This window comes from Doryrhamphus excisus, chromosome 13, assembly GCF_030265055.1.
Source record: "Doryrhamphus excisus isolate RoL2022-K1 chromosome 13, RoL_Dexc_1.0, whole genome shotgun sequence".
Lineage (NCBI taxonomy): Eukaryota > Metazoa > Chordata > Actinopteri > Syngnathiformes > Syngnathidae > Doryrhamphus > Doryrhamphus excisus.
This window is the reverse complement of record NC_080478.1, coordinates 9,839,932-9,863,321: the sequence shown is the minus strand read 5'-3', so window position 1 is coordinate 9,863,321 and position 23,390 is coordinate 9,839,932. Positions and strand designations below refer to the sequence as shown.

Below are 23,390 nucleotides of genomic sequence, written 5' to 3'. Positions count from 1 at the left end.
AGAATAACTTTATAACTTTATCTCTGCGGGCCTTCTGACATGAAAACAAGGCGATATAGTAACACTTAGGGACACTGTTAACGTGAAGGTTTGCTTCTAAGAGCTGTGCTATGCAAACTCTGCAATGCGTAGACAGATACTTCTGTCAGGAGAACCCACATTAGAGACCCACACATCACAGATGTACTAAGGATGCTTAAAGTATAACATCACTCCGCCTACGTTGGATTCATTTGGACCATTTCTGCTGCTCAAGGCCGTCTGTCACAGTGGTGAAAGTGCACCTGTCACTGTTGCAAAAATACAGATTTCTCATTATCCAAGAAGCTTGTCTCTGATGGGAGGCAACATAATGAATCATTGTGGGTTGTGTGGATTCTTTAGTGGCACAAGAAGCCAGTGAGGAATGATACACTCTTGTTTTTGTTGTCCCAGTTGCCAAATAAATCCCAGCATTAATAGGATGAAGTAGTCAGCGTATCAAGGTGAGGCATTTTCATTTGTATTTCAAAGGCTGTGATTATTCAGGTGCGAGGTTAACTGACAGCCGTGAATAACATTTATGACTTGCAAATGACCATTACGGCCGTGTATTAATTCACTTATCAGTCTTCGGTATTCATGCACAGGTGCTTGTTGATGCAAATTTTTCCGGGAGGTCCTTGGCTATTAGATTATATTCCAAACACAGCGTGGCATATGAATAATTGAGCGATGATACTAAATGAGCATCCTGATGAACACGTTTAGTTCTTTGAATATCCGCATGGTCACAAATAAGTGTTACTTTAAGAACATGAATGCTACCGAGATCCAGGCAGGGATCAGAAGTACTATCATGAGCCATTTGTTCATAACAGATATGATCTTATATTGCAGACCTTGTAGAAGCAAAGCTGGTGGGCGTCCTGGACATTTTGGATGAAGAGAACCGTCTTCCTCAGCCCAGCGACCAACATTTTGCACTGGCTATTCACAGCAAGCATAAAGACCACTTCAGACTGACGGTTCGGCACGTCTCTCGCTCTCTTGTTGCTATTATTCTCGCCCTTTGTGTGGGCAGAGAGATCGAACTCCACATTGGTTTTGTCGTGTAACAGCAGAATGTGAATGACTCACAGTTTCATTCCCCCCTTCCCTTTGTCTTTGTTGCTCTCGTTTGCCTCAGCCATCTCTTGCTGCGAGCATGAAATACTTTTAGATTGCATCCTTGACATTGATTCAAGTTTGAGAATTTAGACATTTATAATTATTGAGTATTATTATCACTTGCTGAAATGAAAAAAAGTCAAATATTACATTTTAATCCAATTGATTTTATTATAATGGCAGATCCAGAACCAATTAAAGGTCTATTATTATCACTTTACCACACCCCCCACTCAGCTCTGCCTTGATTAATTGCCTGATGTGTCATCTACTTGAAAACCCCCAATATACGCCCTCCTTTTCTCCTCAATGAGGAAAAAAGTGGTGGTTACAAGTGATCCTCCAAGTTTTGTTTTTTGGAGGGGGATTACGTACGCTCTTGCAGAAATTAATTAAAAAAAACTTAATGTTGGCCCGTAAACACAAGACACACTTGAGACCTTGTTGTGCAGCTCACTCGCAGCTTATTGATTTTTATTTGTGATTTTTGGCACCTGTCAGATTCAAGTGCTTTTCCCGCGAGTGGACTTTTGCATTTTGAAGTTCTGGTTTCCTGCATATTCTCTATAATACTCATGTTTTGTGCATATGATAATATAATGTATATTATTTTACTTAATCATCACTATTTGTTTGGGAGAAAAAAATTCTTAATCATCATGATAGTGATCGGGAAGTATCTTGGGCTTCTCTTGCCTCATAGTTAGGCTTATAGCGTCCATATTGAATATCCACTTGAGTTAGCAAATGGGTTCATTGCCTGGTAAATTGGCCTCACTTTCGCTTTTCCCTCCATCAGAGTACATAAAGCTTTTTTTAATGTTACCTCATTCACACATTGAATAGTAATGGTGGCATATATTGCCAGGGCAGGAAAGTTAACATCGAATACATACACACAATGGTAATGTAGCATCTGCTGGACTACAGTGAAGCTTGGGTTCATACTTAGGTTATGAGACAAACTTGACCATAAACAGTATCTAACTGTATTTTCTGGACTTAGTCGCATCAGTAAAAATAAAAAGCCCTTAAAGATGGAAAAAGAATCACACTTAAGTCACATTTACCAGTATTTATGATCAAGCTTTCATGAGAGCAGGTTTTATTTATTTTTTTTTTAGGGACATCATTGCGACACTTCTAACAAAATACACTTCCCTCGAGAAGAAAGGGGAGGCAATGTTTACACCTAAAAGGAGACAAACTAAAGCTACAAAAGCTATGATAAGAAAAAATATATTTTCGTGTATATTGAAACCAAAAAACTTTCTTCTTTAATAAATATCAGATTTTTCCCAAATGAGACGCTTCTAATACATGACATGCATCAGCAGAAACGTATCAAACAGTCGTATTTTAACAGCAAGATATTCTCCAAGGAAGACGCTTATTAGAAAGTAATTTAACAAAAAGTCACTGCTGATTGCTGTCCGCTGTCATTCAGTTTATGTGACTAAACCTTTGCTCCATTTAACTCGAAAGCACAAGTACAAGTCACTGAGGTTCTCATTGGGAGTGACCAGGATGGATATGATCAGGAAGGAGTACATCAGAGGGACATTACATGTTAAATGCCTTGGAGATAAAGTCAGAGAGGCCAGACTGAGATGGTTTGGACATGTCCAGAGAAGAGATAGTGAATATAGTGGTAGAAGAATGCTGCGTTTAGAGCTGAGATATACTAGGAGGTGTAGAGGAAGACTAAAGAGGAGGTTTATGGATGTAGTGAAGGAGAACATGCAGGTTGTTGGTGTGAGAGAGACACACAGGGTTGGATGGAAGCGGTTGATTTGCTGTGACCCTTGAAGGGAAAAACTGAAAGAGAAGAGTAAGTTTTAAGGACTAGCCAAACTCTGAAAAAAATGACTTATACTCCGCAAAATACGGTACGCAGCGCAGTTATGATTTTGTTAGATATCCTCCATGGACAGTACTATAGAAATAATGTGCTAGAAATCTTGACAGCAAGGACACAATTTGCACATGTTCATGATGATGTGCAGTGATGTAAGCTTGATTCCTGTCACTGACTCGAGTTTGGATGAGTCACTCACAAAAGTGAATTGACTACTCACAGCCCACAACGTCTCCCATAGTTATAGACATATATGTGCAATAAGCGAACACCTCATTGAGATGGGTGGCCCGTAGTAGCAATACATTTGGATGTGGCAGCTCTGCCTCTTAAACAAATGCAAGAAAATGGATCAAACTTAATAAACCGCCTTAGAACTTATAATGGCCAAATACAATCAAAAGTATTTCTTCAGCCATACCTGTGAAAGTAATCCCATGAGATGTTGTTTGGACTGTAAAGCAGCTAGTACAATTCCATGCAGACATGAGTGTCCCCATTTTGTCTTACCTGTTTCTGTTTTAATTTAGCTTACCACAGCAGGGTAAGTGAACGAGTTAACAGAAACGATTACCAGCGTGTTTTGAACGACTCGGTCAACACTCGGCCATCTCTAGTGATGTCTACTCCCTTGCATTGCCAGCTATTTCGACAATAATGGCTTTTGTTGAGTCATTTTCAGTGGATAGTACTGCTATACAATATGTCGGCATTTTCTGACTATTTTTATCCTATCATACCTTGAGAAGACAATTAAAACAGCAGCTGAAAGGTGAGGGGTGGATTCACTTTTTAACTGCGATATCTTCAGCCAAAGAATATACATGAACATACACTGTACATACAGTACCTTCATTTGAAATCTAAATATACCACAACAACTATATGTTTACTTGTCAAGTACCACTCCCTGATGAAGCAGGAATTCATTATGTATATACGTACATACATGCTAATGGATGTGATAGGTGCGAAGGTCTATGTAAGCAACTATCTCAAGTGGTTGAAATTGTACAGTATATGTAATACATTAATTTCAGTCGTGTTCATTGATCCAAACCAGCCTTCCAATCAATAGCAGCACGATGTAGATAAACAGTATTATTCTGTGTTAGTGATGGAAAATGATGGGTTATTTATGAGTGAAATCATTACATTTGTGTTTCAACAATGTCGATGTCTCTCAGGTTCCCAGGAAGTCCAAACTGACTATTCATCGGAATCTCCGCGATGATGAAGGCTTTATCATCAGACACTTTGCCGGAGCAGTGTGCTATGAAACGGTAATTTTGCTGCACAAAGACTAATATACGGGGCAGTGTTGTGGTCATAAATATGCAAGGGCTGCATTCCACAGTTACAGGAAAATTAAGAGTGAGCGACGCAGCTCTGAGCCGTGAAATATTACAGCAGATGCTAAATGGGTGTCAAATTTGTATGCAACTTTGCATTTCATTTCAAAGCCTCGATCTCCTTAAAACACATCTGTCACCCGGGCACAAATGACTAAGAAAGTTAAGGTGAAAGTAATTTTTTTAGTGTGATGATTGTGCATAGTCAAATACACGTGCATTTGTGTCCACAGACTCGATTTGTGGAGAAGAACAATGACGCCCTCCACATGTCCTTGGAGAGCTTAGTGTGCGAATCCAAAGACAACTTTGTACGAGAGCTGTTTGAGAACTCTACAAGCAACAAGGACTCCAAACAGAAGGCGGGAAAACTCAGCTTCATCAGTGTTGGAAACAAATTCAAGGTCAGAGTGGCCACTGAGTTTGTCTGGAACACAGAGTACTACTATATATATATACGTACGTATATATACATATACACATGTGTGTGTATGTGTATATGTATATTTTCCAAAATAAACCAGTCGAAAATAAATAGTAATGATGGATACAATTACAGTGGAACTTCCAAAGCAGATAATGTAAAGTAGGAAAATATGGACAATAATCAAATGTATGTTAAAAACAATAGCTTGGATTTCAAATCATTATAAGGTCAGCAGATTACTATTATCTATAGAAGGGGTCTTCAACTAAAATTCAAATAGGGCCAGACACAGAAAATATTCTCAGGCTAAGGTTTGGTCCAGTCCTGTGCTCTGAGACCACTCTTGTTCAGACTAGAGTGGGTATGTTTGGTCAAAAACTTTATCTCATAGTTTCACATTGCCACTTTTTATGAGTGCTACAGTCTCTGAGCACATAACTGATATTGTGCTTCCATAGTGAAGAATGAACATTCCGGGTGAAGAGCACTGTTCGCTTTTCTCGTCTTAGAGCACCGTGTGTATTTATTTTCCTTTTGTCTCTGACTTACTTGTCTCGTTGTCCTCTCAGTCTTCCACCATTGCCGATGGCCAGGAGGGGGGAGACTATTGGTCTTCTTTCCCCTAACTTTCACTTGTCTTGCTGTCCTCTTTATCTGTGTCTATCAATCGTTTTTATCTTCTTTGCCTGTACGTCTCAGTCTTTCTTCCTTGTCACTCACTTTTAATTGCCAGCAGTTGGTTCATGGATGAGCTGATCAACCAGTACCTTAAAATCTAAAAAAGACAAAATTGAAGCGCAGCCGTCATTAAATAATAAAAATAAAAAAATAATGAAAAAAAACTTCAATAATTTATTAACTATAGGCAGGGGGCATATTTAGTCATTTTAGGGCCCAGAGAAAACTTGTACTGCACTGACAATGAAAAGTTACAGTTTTATTCTCACCATTCTCAATGTGGATAGCAGCAAATAAGTTCAGAACATTAAGGAACATTTAATATAGCTTACCACTTTAATGCTCACATTTTTATGATGAAAAGCGCCACTCCCAGCTCCATCTCTAGAACTACTGCATTCTCTGCGGGTTTGCTGCTGTCGTCTGTCTTCATTTGTTGTGACAGTGAAAAAGGTTGACAACTTTGGTCATATTGATAAAAACTGTTTTCATCTCACCTTCTTTTCTTCTCTGCTCCCCAAGGGTAACCCTCCTCAATATTTTTAAAAACTGCACCAACCAGTTTTGCTACTGTCTTCCTGAATCAGTAACATTGAATTGTCCTTTGCATGATTATGCATGCATTGTAGCTTGTGCGAAAGGATTAACAATGTCTTTCTGACACCGCCACAAAAGTGCGATGATAACCCTAGCAGAAGTGGAACGTATTGCCACATTGGAAAGATGCACAGAATCATATGAAAACAATTGATTGAAGTATCAGATACATTTACTAGCAGAATTTACCAAGTGGATACGAATAAGTAAATAGTGGTAGCATGGAGCTGAATGCTTAAATGCTAATGACTAGCATGAAAATGATCAACAATGCAACAAAAACAACAAAACTCAATCGATCAACAAAACTATTAATTCTGGCACTATGGTGACAGTATTCCTCCCCTGTTGCATCTTCATTGTGTGTATTTTAGTTTTATTTAGTCATTTATACTTTTCTGCCGGTGAAGTTAATAAAGGTGCACAGATGAAATTTCACTGCATGCCATAATTTTGTATTAGAATTGTTTTGCCATGAGAACGACTTTGATACAATGTCACATCATGGAGTTTGTTTGACTTTGGAGGATGAACTGGATGTTATTGTCTAGTTCTAGTAAATCTCTCTGTAGCCTTTCTCAGACAAGTGTATTTTTGATTTGCATCCATCTCAGCCTCTTTTCTTTGTGAGCGCATAAAGCTGTCTAAAGTCAGCTTCAGTTATTACCGAGCAGAGATGAGAAAAGTAAAAGACTGCTAGAAACAGAAAAACACATTCACAAAGGGTGTTTATTGAACCACAAGCATACTGCTCTTATGTCTGACTTATTTGTTTCAAGAAGCGAACGGTCTGTCTGCTTTTGTTCACCCATCAGGTAGAAACTAGGCACAGTGTTTTTCAACAGACTTTATCACTGAGACTGCTCCTGGGCTTTCATCACTAATGCACCAGACATGGACTCTTGCACAAAGATAATGTGGTTCAATAAGGTGCCGGTGGCCAGAGTGTGTTGCTAGAATGACGAGGATGTGTGGTGGCGCCCTCAAGCCCATGTGGTAGGCTTACTTCGTTTTAAACTCCTCCAACAAGTCTTAGGAGTTCCTATGTCTTGCTTCGTTCACAGACGCAGCTCAACCTGCTGCTGGAGAAGCTCCGCAGTACTGTGAGTTACAAATTACTGCATGATCAAAGAGTAAAAAACTAATCATAACAATAAAATTATTGTTTTATTGTTTGCAGGGCTCAAGTTTTATCCGCTGTGTCAAACCCAACCTCAAAATGGTTAGCCACCAGTTTGAAGGTGCTCTCATTCTCTCACAGCTGCAGTGCTCAGGTAACATGTTGAAGGGTGAAATATTTGACTTTGATTTAGTCTGCCAACAGCCAAAATTGATTCTAGAAATCCATTAATAACTACAAAGGGTGCAGGCAGATTGGCGACAAGCAACAATGGACTTCTGAGTTAAGGCAAAACAAGCCAGCAGCCAAATACTAAAAAGGGGATAAAATGAAAATGAAAATACATCAAGCAAGAAAACAAATGAGCCAAGGCCAAATCACTATATACAAGTGGTTCTCAATTATGTTCTGTTATGACCCCCGCCCCCTTAAACTCAAAGTTTAACTCAGCCAAATGCAGCAAAACTGAGAGGCATACAAGCGAATTCAACTTGCATGCCAAGGACGACAAATTCATACATGTTGGCAGGTCTGCTTTAATATTGACAGTCCTCCCTGCCTCCCACACCGCCTCGACAGTTCACAGCGCCTGTCCCCCCAGAGGGGCCACCGCACTATTTGAGAAGCACCGCTACAGTATATACACAGAGTAATTACAAACCAAAAGACACAGGTTGGAGAACAGCAGGGACACTGACACAAGAGCGGATGCCAATGAAAATTGTCCAGGATTTCGGCACAAAGATGTCAGGAGTGGATTGTGTAAAAACCTTGAAATTTCAGTATACAGTGAGTATCTAGGTGAAATTATTAAGTGTATAGAAAAGTACTGCACAAACAGCGAAATTGCTTCATGTTGCTCTTTTAGATACAATGTATGTATTTTATCAAAGTTGCAAATAATTGTTTCTTTTCTTCTTCTCACATTATTAATTCATTAATTCATTCATTTTCTACCGCTTATCCTCACGAGGGTCGCAGGGTGTGCTGGAGCCTATCCCAGCTGTCTTCGGGTGAGAGGCGGGGTACACCCTGGACTGGTCGCCAGCCAATCACAGCACATTGTTAATTGAAAACCTGAATGAAAACTCGTCACACTCATGCGCGCCTCACATATCATCCGGAGTCCGACGCAGCCCCGCACACAACAAAAGTTCCTCTTGCACTAAAAGTGCTTCATAGCCCTCCCACATCCTTACTGAGGCGGTACTCATCGCCAAAATGTGCCCACACTCAGTAGAGTGGGTTGGAACAGGGGCTTTATAGCCACTTCCTGGCGGATCGCGAGCCTCAAACTCACCACACTCTTCCAAGTTTTTGGCCCCAAATGCTGCACAAATCTAAGCTTTTTAAGGCGCCAGATGTATAAAAAAGTTTGGGCACCCATGGTAATTTTCAAGATTTCCCTGTATAAATTGTTTGAATCAGCAATTTCAGTTAAAATATATCATATAGCAGACAAGCACAGTGATATTTGAGAAGTGAAATTAAGTTCATAGATACATACAACAGATTAAGAGCCAAACGAGTGCATGGCCTGTAAACACTTGAAAACAAGAGACAGTTGGGAGGCAAGGAGGGAAGGCAGGAAGCTGATTGGTTGATACTGAAGGGATGCCAATGAGACCATTGCAGTCCATATTCTAAAATAACTATAACATGCACATGCATTTTTCCCATTTAGGAATGGTGTCAGTGCTGGATCTGATGCAGGGTGGGTTCCCCTCCAGAGCTCCCTTCCATGAGCTTTACAACATGTATAAACAGTACATGCCTGATAAGCTCACACGCCTGAACCCGCGACTGTTCTGCAAGGTGCTGTACTGTTTTGCTACGTTGTTGCCATTCAACAATTGTCTTTAGTCTTGGTTTGATAAAAGGCATCAACAATTTCAATGTCAACTGAATCTTCCCTTGTAGGCTTTGTTCAAAGCACTGGGACTAAATGACAATGACTTCAAATTTGGATTGACTAGAGTGTTCTTCCGCCCCGGAAAGGTACAAGAATGTCAACGCTGCTCTGTCAATCACAACCATGCCCTGAAAAATAACATAATTAATCATAATTGTCAATGGTGTGTTGTCAGTTTGCTGAGTTTGATCAGATCATGAGGTCGGATCCCGACCACCTGGCAGAACTGTTGAAGAAAGTTAACAAGTGGCTGGTGTGCAGCCGCTGGAAGAAGGTCCAGTGGTGTAGCCTGTCTGTGATCAAATGTGGGTCCAATACACCAGACAGCAGCTTTCATAATCTCTTACACAAACACTCTCATAAACACACGTGTCTGTTGAATGTTGAAAGCAAAGTAGCTTCAAGCTATTTTAAATTGTACTTGAAAAGCAGTCAGTTCCTCGCACCACAACACTGAGTGGCTAGTTGTGCCTTCTCATGCAGTGTGCTCTTTGTTTTAAAAGCATTAAATTACACTACAAAAGAAAACTGTCTGCTTGATCAGGTACTTCCTGCACAACAGACCATAAAAGTACTGCATTTCGAGTAGAAAGAAAAATGTAAATGCTGAATCCCATTACTGCATGGATGATGGTGTCACATTGTGTTTTTCCTTTCTTTACACTGTCACCAGTGAGGAACAAGATGAGCTACAGGGCTTTGGCGTGCATTAAGATTCAGAAGACTGTGCGCATGTGGTTATGTAAGAAGAAGCACAAGCCGCGGTGAGTCTCCCCTTTGTCATTATACCCATCCTTGAGAAAATGCACCCAAAGAACCCATAGGAAATAAAGGAAATCCTTGCCAGGCTCAATCTGCTTCCATCAAAACATGTTATTTATTGTACAATCGCAACAACAAATATGAAAATGTGTTGATTGGTGTTGATATTAAGATGTAACCATCTGGAGGTTGCTTTGCATTACTGTTATAGTTACAGGATTTAGTTTTATAGATTTGTAATTATATTACACCCACAATGTCAATTAATAAATTATATGAGATTTACAGTATAAACTATCAACTCCTTGTTTACTTCCCAATAGGGGTGAACAATATGGACCTTAGCATTTATGACAATAAATGAAAAAAAATGAAGCCATACAATGAAATACCCTTGTCTCAAATTGTGATACACATTTATTTATTGGCAACAATCTGGCTAACTTTTCTATTGGGATGTCAGCCTCTGCACACATTGCTACTAAATCTTCAACAAACTGTAATGCCTGTGCTTGTTTCGAAGGAAGATGTAGTCACCCATGCCATTCCAACTGTATATGTAAGATATTTGTTATGATTTTTCTGATTTTTTTTGTTCACGCAGAAATAGGGCAAACGGTGTTTATATTTTGAAGGACAGTTGTGGAAATATGTTCCGTGCGTGGAGAATGGGTATTTACGGCTAAGATGAGCAACATTAAAAAATAAACGTGCTCATATTTCTTCCACTTAGAAACTGGATTAAAGCCGTAAAATACAACTTGGTGAAAATATACTCATCGGGCCCGAGTCACATACACACAACCACACAAGCTAACCCTGCTAGATTCACGCTCTGTAAGAGGAGATTAAGCCAACTTTCGTTTTTTCCCTATTTCAACCTGTGTAAGGCAGAAGGGTGTTCAGTGTTTATAATGATTTTGTGCCACGGATGTTCCTTCTCCTCACCATGACAAAATGTCATCAACTCGGCTTGTTCACATTCTCTCATGTCATTTTCTTATCATTTTAAGAATCTATACTGGTACATAAAAAATATTGCCAAACAATGTTGCTGACATGTTTTGTCAGCAAGTAAGCAGGTAAAGATGACTGAAAATAGCACAAGAACAGGAATTGTTTGCAAAAAGAGTATAAAACACAAAATAACAAGAAACAACACAAAGGAATTCAATACAGAGTTACACAGAGCATGACAATGAAAAGTCTAGGAAAAAAAACAAACAGAGGCGCAGAGATAACCGTTTGTTGCTCTGAAGCCTTACACAATCTCATTTAAATACATTTCTGTCAAATTATTAATTTTACAACCTTATGGGCCTTTCACACTTTTGTGGTTACACTTGATAACCTGTTTTTTTGTTAAATATGATATCACATCCCGCTGCTTTGGTTTATGATGTAAAGAAGATAGTAAAGATGATCTGTGTTTATGTTGATATAGCATTGACGGTATGGTGAAGGTGAAAAACCTGAAGAAACACATTGAGCGCTTCAACGAAGTGGTCAACGGGCTGAAGGAGGGCAAACAGGAGATGGCCAAGCAGGTCCAAGAGCTGGCAGCAAGCATAGACTCCTTGTTAGCTAAGATAAAGGTGAGCCATCCGCTATCTTTATGTCACCTCCTTCCACGGCATCCAAGGATTATTGCCCAGTTGTAAAGACTGACCTTTTAATAGTGACAGTAAAGCTGCTTATGTCATCACTCATCCAGATGCTGTACTCGTGATTCAGGATTAGTGTTACAAGGAAAGTGTGCATGAACCCTTCTTGGAGCATGTGTTGAAGTTTATGCCTTCCCCCATGTTTACACTTCTTGCACATGCAAGTTGTGCCAAATTCCCATGTTTTCTCTCAAAATCAATATTTCTAATCAGCTCATGCGAAAGAAATCCTCCCTCCGATAATTGAATTTAGTGTGGCTGTTCTGCTAAATGATCAAACCTGATTAGTCAAGTCCCAGCTCTCCCCGTGCAATAAGCACGTCTTTATTGGAGCCGCTAGGTACAGCAAGCGACCAACAAATCTGCATGCCGTCCATCGAACATTGCCCACGAATGCTGCTTTCCTTGAATCTGTTGCTCCTCCTGTGCTATTAGCAGCAATGATTAGCAAATGTTGACGTTTCTTCAAGGCATCCTCGCTGCAGTGATTCTTGACCCTTTCTCCCACCCCTTCATCTCAGTCGGTCTCTCATCTCCCGCCTCTTTATGCCACCGTTACCCTATTAGCAGCCCCACGTCGACACTCATGGTGCTGGGAGAATTGCCCCTGGCACTGCGTCTCGTGAGTGAATAATTCATGGGATGCCAATGCCTGTCATTCAGTCCGCTCTGTACATAAGGGACAAGACCTTGTCACCTCCCGTCTGTATGTCAAGAGTGTGTCTCACTCTTATGAATCTGTGCAATATAGTGACCTCTCCTCTCCGCTAATTGTCTGACAAGTCCAGCAGCCAATCTGTCATCTTTCTTGTGGTCGGATCATGGAATGTGGGTGCCACACAAAGGTCCTTTATCACTTCAAGTTATATTAAGTGAGAGCAAACTTTTATTTCAAGGAAACTAAAATTGTTAATTCACCTTTTTACATTATATTGCTGCCCTCAAAGGAGGAGTTTTATGGTTGTGTTTGTTTCTGTCTGTAGTTTTTAAGATATTAGCACAGATTTTTATAGTGGGTTGATAATGTTAGTAATAAACTTTGGTGAAAATCTAACCACGAATATTTCAAAAATAAAAAAATACCAATGTTTAATATGTGTAGAAAATTATGTTATTTAATTTAAACAAAATGTATAATAAGGCCAAACCAAGTTTTGTACAGCTCTGATCCAGACTACTGAGATCTTGTTTCAGATTCTTTCGGATAGCCAAAGGAAATAAGAAATAACCTGTCCCGCGTTCAAAATCGTTTCCATCATAATGATGTAATGCTAATTTGTTTCAGCATTTTAATACTACACAAGTGTAAAAATAAGTTGTACACTGTACTTTAACAATCTGCCTACTTGACATAACTGATAGTCGATATCCTTATTTTAGCATCCTTTATTTAGACTGCCATTTTAATGTTGTAGTAAAGCTCGAAATAGCCAAAGAAAATATTAAACATATATCCAAAGTTATTCATTTGATACTCGCTGAATAAAACTTGAGCAAATTGTCATGCACGAAGAGTTCAAACTCTTAAAGGTGCTGTCAACCTTGCATATGCGGCTGCTCAGAGGTGTCTGCTTACGAAATGACTGCAGTTATGAGACACATACACACGTTACATTGTGGTCAGATAATGAAAGTGATGGCAATGTTAGGCTACAAACATTAGCTATCATTGAATGTGTAGCATAAGCATAACAACAGCATGACATGAAAATTGTTCACCTTGATGGGACTGCTTATATGTGTGCGCATGCTATGGGTGTTGACATCTTATTTAGGCTGAACGACAAACGACAAAATAGACATTTGTTTTTACAGTCTGTTCTTTTAAACCACTATCGGTAGCATATGCCAGCCGCTGTGATGTGATATCAGTGTGCACAACAGCCATTTCAAGCGTGGCGCAAAGGCTGACTTGTCGCACGTCACACTCGCAGTGCGTCACACGATCAGAGCACCCCTAATATTTACTGTTGCTAAACTCTACAAATTTTGTCTTTCAGGCTGTAAGTGGATCCACATGTGAATCATTGTTCAACATATGCAAGATTCTTGATCTTGATCTTGATCTTGATCTTGTCCTCACCTCTCTTCCAACAGGGCTCAGCAATGACCTGGAAGAACATTGACAGTGAGTACCAAGTGTTGGTGAAGCGCTCGGAGCAACTGCTGTCCTCCATGCAGAAGAAGAAACAGCAAGAGGAAGAAACTGAGAGGCTGAAGCACATCGAGGAGGAGATGGAGAAAGAGAGGAAGACGAGGGCAAAGGACGAGCAACGACGCAGACAAGAGGAGGAAGACCGAAGACTGTATGTGGAGAGGAGATAAAACATATTATGGAATTATTTCTGGAAATGTTCATTGTTTGGTCTGAAATCTTTTTTAGGAAAACAGAGATGGAGACGAAACGGAAGCAGGAAGAGGAGGATAGAAAAAAGAGAGAGGAAGAAGAGAAGGTTTTGCAGGTTTGAGCAGCTGTCAGATGGTATTTGTCTGTTTTGTGTTCAACATTGTTATGCCTGCAAGACAATTAGACAACTCGAGAAAACCAAGCAAATACCAGTAACAATATGAGCACTTTTTAATGGTCCTTGGGAATATTGATTTTGCCCACTCCTGGATCCTCGACTATTTACTTAAATCGCCTCCATTTTCATACACAAAAGATGTTTTCCTAATGCTGGAGTTTGTGTTTTTAGAAAATTGTATTGATATTTCAAGTTAAACACACAAAGCTAGGGGTGCCCGCAGTGCACGATGGGGGCCATTGGCAGCTTGTTTTTTATTGGCCCGTTGCTCATTGTAGCAAGAAAATTAAACCAAAGATAATTGCTAAAATGGGAAAAAAATAGAGCAAAAAGGCAAAATGTACAAAGAAGAAGCAGTGAAGTTAGAAGAAATGTTGACACTAACAACTAATAAAACAAAGCTTTGTCTTTCAATACATATAAAGTATAACGTAACATAAAAATATCAAAATGGATCCCACATCCTTTGATTTTCAGTATGCAGTCCTCTGTGGAGAAAGTTTGGACACCCTTGCGCTTAGCAATACTATGGATGATCTTCCCTCAATGTTAAAGGCTTACAAGGGAGTTATAACTCACTTTTAGTGCTCCAACCAACATCCCACTGCTCTCATAGCTTCTCACAGTTATGCGAGCCACAGTAAATGCAAGCTGTTTTCCCAGAAAAGCTTGACAGAGGTGCACTGCAGTAAACATTTAGCAATTACAACACGGGATAAGATGAATAATATACATTATACAATCACATCAGGAGGTTAACGAGATACGCTGTACTTGTTGAAAAAAAGAAACTGCATAATGTTGTGTAAATGTCACATCTTATAAAACAAGTCTGCTGTTTCCACCCAAGTAAGAGTATGGGTTTTTAAGACCTCTGGTTTTCACATACCCTTTTCAAAAAGTATTTTAAAAAATAGTTCTTTTAGCACATCACATCATCTCAATAGGATTCAGGTCAGGACAAAATGAAGACTCCAAGGTCTTCATTTTGTTTTTGTTCAACCATTTAGAGGTGGACTTGTGGCTTGTGTTTTTGGATCACTGTCCTGCTGCTGAACCTCAGTTGGTTTCAGCTTGAGGTCTGGCATGCCCAGCCGGGAGGCCACGGGGCGGACCTAGGACACGCTGTAGGGATTATGTCTCACAGCTGGCCTGGGAAAGCCTACTGAGACTGCTACCTCTGCGACCCGGACCCAGATAAGCGTAGGGGAATAGAATGGAATGATTTTCCTCACTGCACAAAATATCAGATAGCAATCTCTCTGCTTGGTTGCTATTGCCTTCCTGCACAGCCCTCCACCCTTTACTGCTGTGTCATGACACTGCTATTGGAGAAACCTTCTGATCAGCTGCACAGTGTGACCAACTATTGACATGAAATGCAAAAGTTGCCAGGAATTCGCCAAAAATAACATGAAAAAATTCCTTTATTTTTCCATTCCTATTTGCACAAATGAAAAGGCCCAACAACTGGATCATGACCTTTGACCATTTCCATTTTTTTTCAGCAAAGTTTGCAACCAGCAGACCTTGTGCAAGGAGTTACCCGGCTTTCATTTATTTTCTGCTGCATCAAGGACTTACATGATATCTTTCCCCCTTTAGTCTGTAAATCTTTGTGTGGTAGTGTCATTAGGGAGGTTCCGAGAGAGGCTTTTGTGATTTAGGTATGGTTTAGAATTACAAAACCCGGGGAATAGCTCTTTTGAGGGCCATACTCGGCTTTGGTGGGACCATAAAATCTTTCTTGTACTCTGTGACTGTGGAACAGCTCAACACTCTGATCACCTCATGCTTCACTCTAGTCGCGTGTCATATACCTGCTGATCTGACCGTCCTACAGCATTAATAATATATTCTTGGCTGAGAGGGGATTCATATTTAAGGCTCCTTTAACGAAAATCACCGTGTGGGCTTCATCAGAACCTTTATGTAGTATGCGTGAACACAGTAATAAAGTAATTGTTATATATTTTCAAGGACAATATTTAAAGCGTAAGTCACAGCTAGACATAAGAATGTTTTGGCTGTATATAAATAGCTGCCTTTTTTGCTCGTTGTTTCTGCTTGTTCATAGTACATAGTACATGGTTATCATGAAGGATCTCGGCACACATACACAGACACCTTGTGCTCCTCGACCATCCTTCTACTGGATTCAGGCCTGGAAAACATGCTTGGCCACTCGACCTTCAGCTACCTCAGCAAGGCACTTGTCATCTTAGAGGCGTTTTGAGCTTGTGAAGGTTTCCCAAGGGAGGGGATCATGCTCTGCTACACAATGTTACAATACATGCTTCACAAAGCAGACAGCACTCATGAAGCTCCAGATGTTGACACTCCCACCATGGATGAGTGTCAGCAGAACACAGTTATCTGACTACACACTACACACAATATTTATTTTCAGTGGATGGTAAATACACAGTATACTGCTGTACTATGCTATGCTGTTACTATGTGATAAAAGTCATGTGTTGACACATGACCAATAAGGGTTTCTTAATGGTCCTACATCCTTGATTAATAGCATTAATCAGGCTTGTGCACATAGCAAAGTTGTAATTGTGATGTCGATTGTGGCAAGTGGAAGACCACTCTTATTAAATCAGGTGCATGTGCTGTGTCTGTGCGTCTGTACATGTCCTACAGGCGGAGTTGGAAATCCAGTTGGCTCTGGAGCGTGAGGAACAGGTCCAACGGGCAGCCATTGTAGAGCAAGAGAGACGAGACAGGGAGCTGGCCATGAGGATCGCTCAGAGTGAAGCTGAGCTGATCACTGAAGATGGTCAGGTGGATGCCAGTCTACGCAGGTATTAGATGCTAAAAAAGACACATACAGTTGCATTAGCATTTATATCAATGGTTCTTAACCTTGTTGGAGGTGCTGAACCCCACCAGTTTCAGATGCACTTCACCGAACCCTTCTTTAGTGAAAATTAAAATGTCATCACGAATTAACACGGTGAGTCAGGTGTGTCTTGACTTCCGCTGGGGAGGCTCCACCGAACCCCTGAGACCAGCGGTGTCAAACTCATGCCATGACTCTGCAGGTTTTCTTTGTAGCCGTCACCAAAGCAGGTGATTTTAATTATCAACACCACCTTCAATTTGGGGGAAGAAATGCATCAATCAACTGGTTGGAGAGAAAACCCGCAGTGCTTCAGCCCGCCATTGGCATTGACACCGACTGACCAAACCCGTAGGATTCGTTCAAACCAAGATTAAGAACCACTGATCTACATAAATGAGCAACAACACACTGTCCATACAACCTGATTTCTCCTATTCCTCTGTCCTCTCATAGTGATGAGGCTTTTTCGGATCTTCCTATCTCAGCATCCTCAGCCAGAGCCATGTAAGACCTCAGCACAGTCAGTGCAGTATAACCCCAACAAAAAGCATTCGCTCCATCCCTTCACTCTGTTCCATACCCGTCATTATAGTTCTACATCTCTTAGCTGCTTTGAGTAGCTATCAGTCTGTCTGCAATCACTGCCCTTGTTGAAGTGCATGAACGTCACATATCAGACACAACAATAGATTTTTTGTAAAACTCATTGGACATACTTTACAGATATTTGTTTCATTGTCTGTGCCTGTGTCTGTCATCACCTCATTTTGAATACATAGATTATAACTTCTCAGTTTGTATGCCAGTTGTATTCTTGACAGTTGTTTTTTTTAAATCTCCTTGATCTCATAGTATTCACAATGGTGTTGATTGCATTTAACCATTATAAAGAATCGTCTTTTTGGACATGTAATCAAGCAACAGACTGCCCCTTTCCCATTCAATCTTCTTGCTATTGTAACCATTAGCGAGCTAGCAAGCTAAGTAGTTAGCCTCCAATTTATTTGCTGTATTTTATAGGTAAGAAAGGGTTTAGAACTGAGTGGGGGGAAAAGGACAAAGAAGCCAAAAAATACCACTTCCACACAAAACGGGAGGATAGCTTTTATCACTCTCTCATGTGAGACCTGCCATTTGTGTCTCCATGCATTGTGAAGGTAATTTAATGACATGTCTCAATCATAAAACATTACTGACGCCTAGTGGCCAGAATTCTACACATGCCTTTGTCTTTCAATATTTTTTGAGTAATTGCTTATGATTATTATTGTGAGGGGCCAATGCATTCCACTCCACAGTCTCCACTTCTCTGCAGCAGTTTGTTTTCTTACTACCCTGAGTCTCCTCGTGGATAATATTTGTCAACCGCCACCTTCTAAAAAGTAAATATAGATCACCCCTCGTTCTCCATTGCATGTTTCAATTTGACATTTATGTTGATGGAATTTCCCAACTGTACTACTTTCAATGAGAGAGACTTCAGAAGATCTATATGAAGAACTCTGCTCAAAAGTGCACGTTTTGCTGCATTAGCAACACACAGAGCTGAAACAGATTAAGTCATTGCATTCAGCACACGTAGACCCTCACTCTGCGTTACTGGCATAGTCGTACATTGTGGCAGAACAAAATAAACACCCTGGCCTCCCTCTATCCCCTTGTTGCTCCAAACAACCATTTCCTATTAACAACAGGCTATCTCTTCACCTTCACCGCTTTTTCCCTGCCTCCACAATCCTCCTCATCACGCTTTTCCCCAGCCAGAATGATGATGATGAGGATCACAATTCTCATTTTGTCTCTACGTTTCAGTCAGCATCAATTACAAGTGGTAATCTGGATGATTAGATTGGGCATTCTCCTCTCTTAGACATCAGCAGCTGTAAATAGAGGACTTAATTCCTCAGTATTATTGAATTAGAAGTCTTGACTCTGCAGGGAAGCTGGAGATGTGAGCTCAGACCTGCTGTTAACAGTCTGAAGGTCCTCTCCGTCTGCCTGATTCATAAATTAAACGGGTGAGCTAAATGCCAGCAGATGTACGGCATCATCACGCAAGCAGTAAACTCACATGTAAACAGTCGTGACATGCCTCTCTGAATTTCTTCCCACGAGAAAACCACCCATAACCAGCTATCAATTGTTGATTCATCAAAGAGAGCAAAAAAGATGAAGTAAGCACGCGTAAAATATGTCTGTCCGCAAACACATTAGATTAGCTCACACTTTGCGGGATGTCTTTATATCTTCATTGAGTGCAGAGTCAGGGAGACTGGACCCCTGCAGACCTCTGGAAGATGGCCAATCCACAATGAGAGGCCTGTTGGGAAGGGGTCCTTACAGAGACAGAGGGGCAGTAGACCTAGATCAAGGGTTTTCAAAGTGTGTGTCTCCCCTCAGGAATTCCCCCAGGAACCAAAAATCAATTCATTTTTGCCTTTACACATAATTGTATTTATAAGCATTTCAGCAGTTTTGAGGACTGGAATACGTACTGTAGTGTAGCCATTTTGCTTTTTATTTTGAAGGCCTGACTTTACCAGCTACAGGATGTATTACACCATTGTTACTGAGCAGACCAGAATCTGTGCTGCTCCAGCAGTAATGAGAGGAACTTTTGTTTTTCTTTTCTGAAAGTTAAAATAATAATTAACTATTACTATTAAAACTATTAAACTATTAAAACGGGACGGCAAAATACAGTTGCTAAATTCCTGGTAAAAATGAGTTAACAGATATGACAAAATATTAACAACAAACGAGATCAGCACGGGTAAACCAAACAGCCAAAACAATGACGACGCACCGTAACTTTGATGTAACTCCAGCAAACTTACACCACAAATGCACTAAACAAAGTCTCATTAGAAACATTTCAAATAAGAAACCTGTAAATGCACACACACCAGGCCTCTCTCAAACAATTTCACCCAGCCCCTTTTATCTGTGAAGGGCCAACCACAGTTCCCAATGAGAGGGTGAAGCAAGTCCAAAAGGTACCCGATTTACATTCCCAACACCCTTCATATTATATATAAGTCCTTCAGGAGTCCCCCACTGATGGGTCACTTCCTGTATATGTATATATATAAACACTCACGTACACCTAACAACTTGGATTCCCCAACTACCACCCAGTCAATCCCCCCCTCTTCCAGGTGACACTTGGGAGAGTCCAATTGAGGTGATCAGCCTCTGGCCTGCACTCCCATGGGCTCGCCTCCATGTTTGGGCCACGACCAATCACCTCAAACAATAGGAGAAACTGATGAGAAATTAGGAACAACACAAATGACTTCTGAATGAAAAACTAACTAACTAAAGTGGCACTTAAACTTAAATGGCAAACAAATATAATTAAAGCACTAACCAAAATATATGTAAATAACTAAAGCCAACTATATACACAGAGAAACCGGACAGTGTAGGCGGGGCATACACCTGATCAGTGAGGGAGGATCGGCAGCTCCCTCACACTCCCGAACCCCACTCTAATTTAGTGGTTATAGAAGTTGATAATAAATGGATAAACCCTTTGGAGAGCTACTTGAAAAGCGGTTTGGAGATACTGGTAGTCCATGAGCTACAAGCTGGAGACGCCTGATTTACTGTTTCTTAACTCAAAGACTGGTCAGGGCGGTCGGCATTGACTCAGTGCAGATAATCTCGACATCGGTAGTGGTAGTGTGGTCAAAATGTGGCCGTGTTTAAAATAACTTAGACCCACTGAAAACTGTAACGTAGTCCTCTCGCTATTTATTTTAAACATATTGTCAAACCAAAAGTCTTAACATAATCATGACCTATTACAGGAGGATGATTTACTTTCACCCCACATAACCAGCGCTTTCATTGCGCAAGGGGAAGCTATTTTTCTGAAACTCTTATTTTGTGAGATGCCATCTGACAGCGTGTAATGCACAGCATTTTTTATTGTGAAGGCTGGAAGTGTGCTGTTTTGTCTTTTGGCTCTTGACATCTGTGTGGTGTCACAGTGAGACAAAGCACTGCTAGTGTTGAGCTTGCACAACGTCAGTGCTCAGCTTATTAAGACCCTCGGTCACACATATTTACAATCCAGGGGCAGAAAATTTAATAGCGATAAGGTTTTATGCCAATATCAGCTAATAATATTGGTAATCCAAAATCAAGGGACATGCTTACTGATAATTCTCATTCCCAATATGACATTTGGTTCCATTCAATGTCAATGGGTAGAGTTATTAATCCATTTCAGACATTTGAATAGTGTGATGTACTTCCATGTGACTGTGTGAAGCACGTTCATAATAAACTAATCTGTTACCACTACGATGTTTTGTTGAACTCTATTGTACAGTATCTACTTGAGGATGCCCGGTAAAGTGCATTGTGGTTGTTTTTGCTTTCAAAGCAATGTTATGCCCCTCACATCACAATATTTATTTATTTATTTATTCAGACATAACATATTGACTGTATGAATCCTTAATTATGCTTTTAAGTGCTTGTCCTCAAATTGTTGAAGTGCTGTGGTGTTCATGTAGCTCTTTTAGAATACCACTCTAGCTTGGTATGGGTGAATTACAGTATGTAAACAGCCTCACACCATCACCCCGTATCACCTCCAAACAGTGTACCTTTTATGCAGACACGCTTTCTTTTTCTGTTTGTGTCTCGCACACACACACGAATCATCACCTGCTCTTTACCCGCAGGGGCCCTCAGGTGCAGGCAACCAAAGCTGCTGCTGGCGTGAAAAAGTATGACCTCAGCAAGTGGAAGTATGCTGAGCTGCGGGATGTCATCAACACTTCCTGTGGTGAGGAAACCCAGCTCTATGTGTGTGTGTTTCCTTTGCACCTTTGTGGATTTTTCTCAGTCATTTTGAAGGATCCAGCACATTTGCCAAAAAGCTGAGCCTGCAGCTGGATGGAACACACCGACTGGCAAGAACTTGTGCCCGCTGAATTAAAAGACTGATCTGAGGGCACTCCCACAGCTGCTGCTGCTCATTAGCGTTTTTTTTTTTTTTTACGGCAACGAGAGGAAGTTATCTCAATTATGGAGGATGGCAGACCTCTGCCCTTCCGACTGGTTGGGAGCCAACTTCAAATCAGTCAACATGAAGATCAGATGACTTTCCACTGGCTGCCCGGCTTATGTCTTTATGGCCGCCGCTGTAAAGTCAAGCAACTCAGATGCTTCCTGTGGGATCCCAAGGACATCTGGCTAATCTGTGAAAGCTATTTCATGCAGTGGTGCTGATACTAGAAACACTGTGTTTGAAGTCCAGCTGATTAGAGTTTTCCACATATGAAATTGCATTTTAATGACGACTAGGTTTTCTTCCGAGGATGTTCTCATTAAACATGGATGACATGGCTTCTTTTCTAAACTGTAATGTCAAACCAAGTTTCACTGACTGCACATTTGTAAGCAATTTAAATGTAAGAGGGAAAATTTAGTTTGACATGTTTATATTGCTATCCCATTATATCAGGTTGGAATTTGTTGTGCTTATGAACAAATGTCCTTACTTTAGCCCACCGGAGGGACTATGGCAACTCACTGGAAAATTTGATTTATCTTTTTGCGCATATATGCCATCTAACTAGAGGACAAATTTGTCACATCCAATTATGATGTAGCAGCCTTGAGTATTGGCATTACCGACATTGATCAGCACGAACCACAGTTCTTTTATTACATGTGTTAGAAAAGGCTTGATGAAGTGATATTGCTCAAAAAGATAACAATAGTCAGCAACAGTAGGTATGAGAACCCAGTTACTTCTTGATGCTGTATAGTTTTATCCATGTTGTGTTAATGTAGTAATATAGTGGTGGCGAGGAATAACATAGGAAGGCTTGAGGTCCTCAAACGACGTGTTAAACCTGACATTATTCACTAGCAACGGGCTGGCTCTTTTTGTGGGAAGCTTCTCGTGGGAGTTTAGCACGCTTTGCAAATGTTTCAGACAATTCTAGTTGTTTGCGGAAGCCGGAGGTTTGTTTCATTTTGTCTGTGACCGTGTGGAAATTTGCATGCCATTTTTTGTGATGATGCTTCAAATGCACGATGAGATTGGTTGTACTAAACCTCCGCAGTTCTGTGCCACCACAGGGAACTTGTACATGACAAGATTTGCACTCATCTGCAATGAGTTTTTTTTTTTTTTTACTTTAACTAAAAATACTGTCACATGGCCAACATCATTTCTACTCCTTGTGACTGTGTTCGCACACGCGCGTGCTTCTGCATTGAAGTGCTGGAGCGATGTCTGGAATAGATTGTAGGATTGGAGTGCTGATATTGGACATTTTTCATGCAGGCTGATGAGACTTTCCACATAAGACGTCTTTAAATTCACACACTTGAATTCATCTGACAAACATCTTGCATGCCACCATAGGTGCTGCTGTTTTGGTTGGCAATCAAGTTCACATAAGTTCAGCAGTTAACTCTTTAATGTCACAGTTACTACTAGTGTGTTATTCCTGAGGGAAAAAT

At 40.5% G+C, this 23,390-nt stretch overlaps 1 protein-coding gene across 2 annotated transcripts in view; it reads left to right on the top strand.

Moving 5' to 3' along the window:
• Nucleotides 1-23,390, top strand: part of myo6b (myosin VIb) — a 46,403-nt gene that overhangs the window by 19,251 nt on the left and 3,762 nt on the right. Inside the window, exons 16-30 of one of the 2 annotated variants that reach the window (XM_058090717.1) lie at nucleotides 880-1,007; nucleotides 4,195-4,290; nucleotides 4,593-4,763; nucleotides 7,126-7,164; nucleotides 7,242-7,335; nucleotides 8,866-8,996; nucleotides 9,102-9,179; nucleotides 9,269-9,398; nucleotides 9,767-9,857; nucleotides 11,300-11,450; nucleotides 13,617-13,825; nucleotides 13,903-13,981; nucleotides 16,697-16,857; nucleotides 17,352-17,402; nucleotides 21,596-21,699. In XM_058090717.1, the coding sequence (XP_057946700.1) occupies nucleotides 880-1,007; nucleotides 4,195-4,290; nucleotides 4,593-4,763; nucleotides 7,126-7,164; nucleotides 7,242-7,335; nucleotides 8,866-8,996; nucleotides 9,102-9,179; nucleotides 9,269-9,398; nucleotides 9,767-9,857; nucleotides 11,300-11,450; nucleotides 13,617-13,825; nucleotides 13,903-13,981; nucleotides 16,697-16,857; nucleotides 17,352-17,402; nucleotides 21,596-21,699 (1,713 nt within the window). The remainder of the gene's footprint in view (nucleotides 1-879; nucleotides 1,008-4,194; nucleotides 4,291-4,592; nucleotides 4,764-7,125; nucleotides 7,165-7,241; nucleotides 7,336-8,865; nucleotides 8,997-9,101; nucleotides 9,180-9,268; nucleotides 9,399-9,766; nucleotides 9,858-11,299; nucleotides 11,451-13,616; nucleotides 13,826-13,902; nucleotides 13,982-16,696; nucleotides 16,858-17,351; nucleotides 17,403-21,595; nucleotides 21,700-23,390) is intronic. The other variant, XM_058090718.1, reaches the window with a different exon arrangement.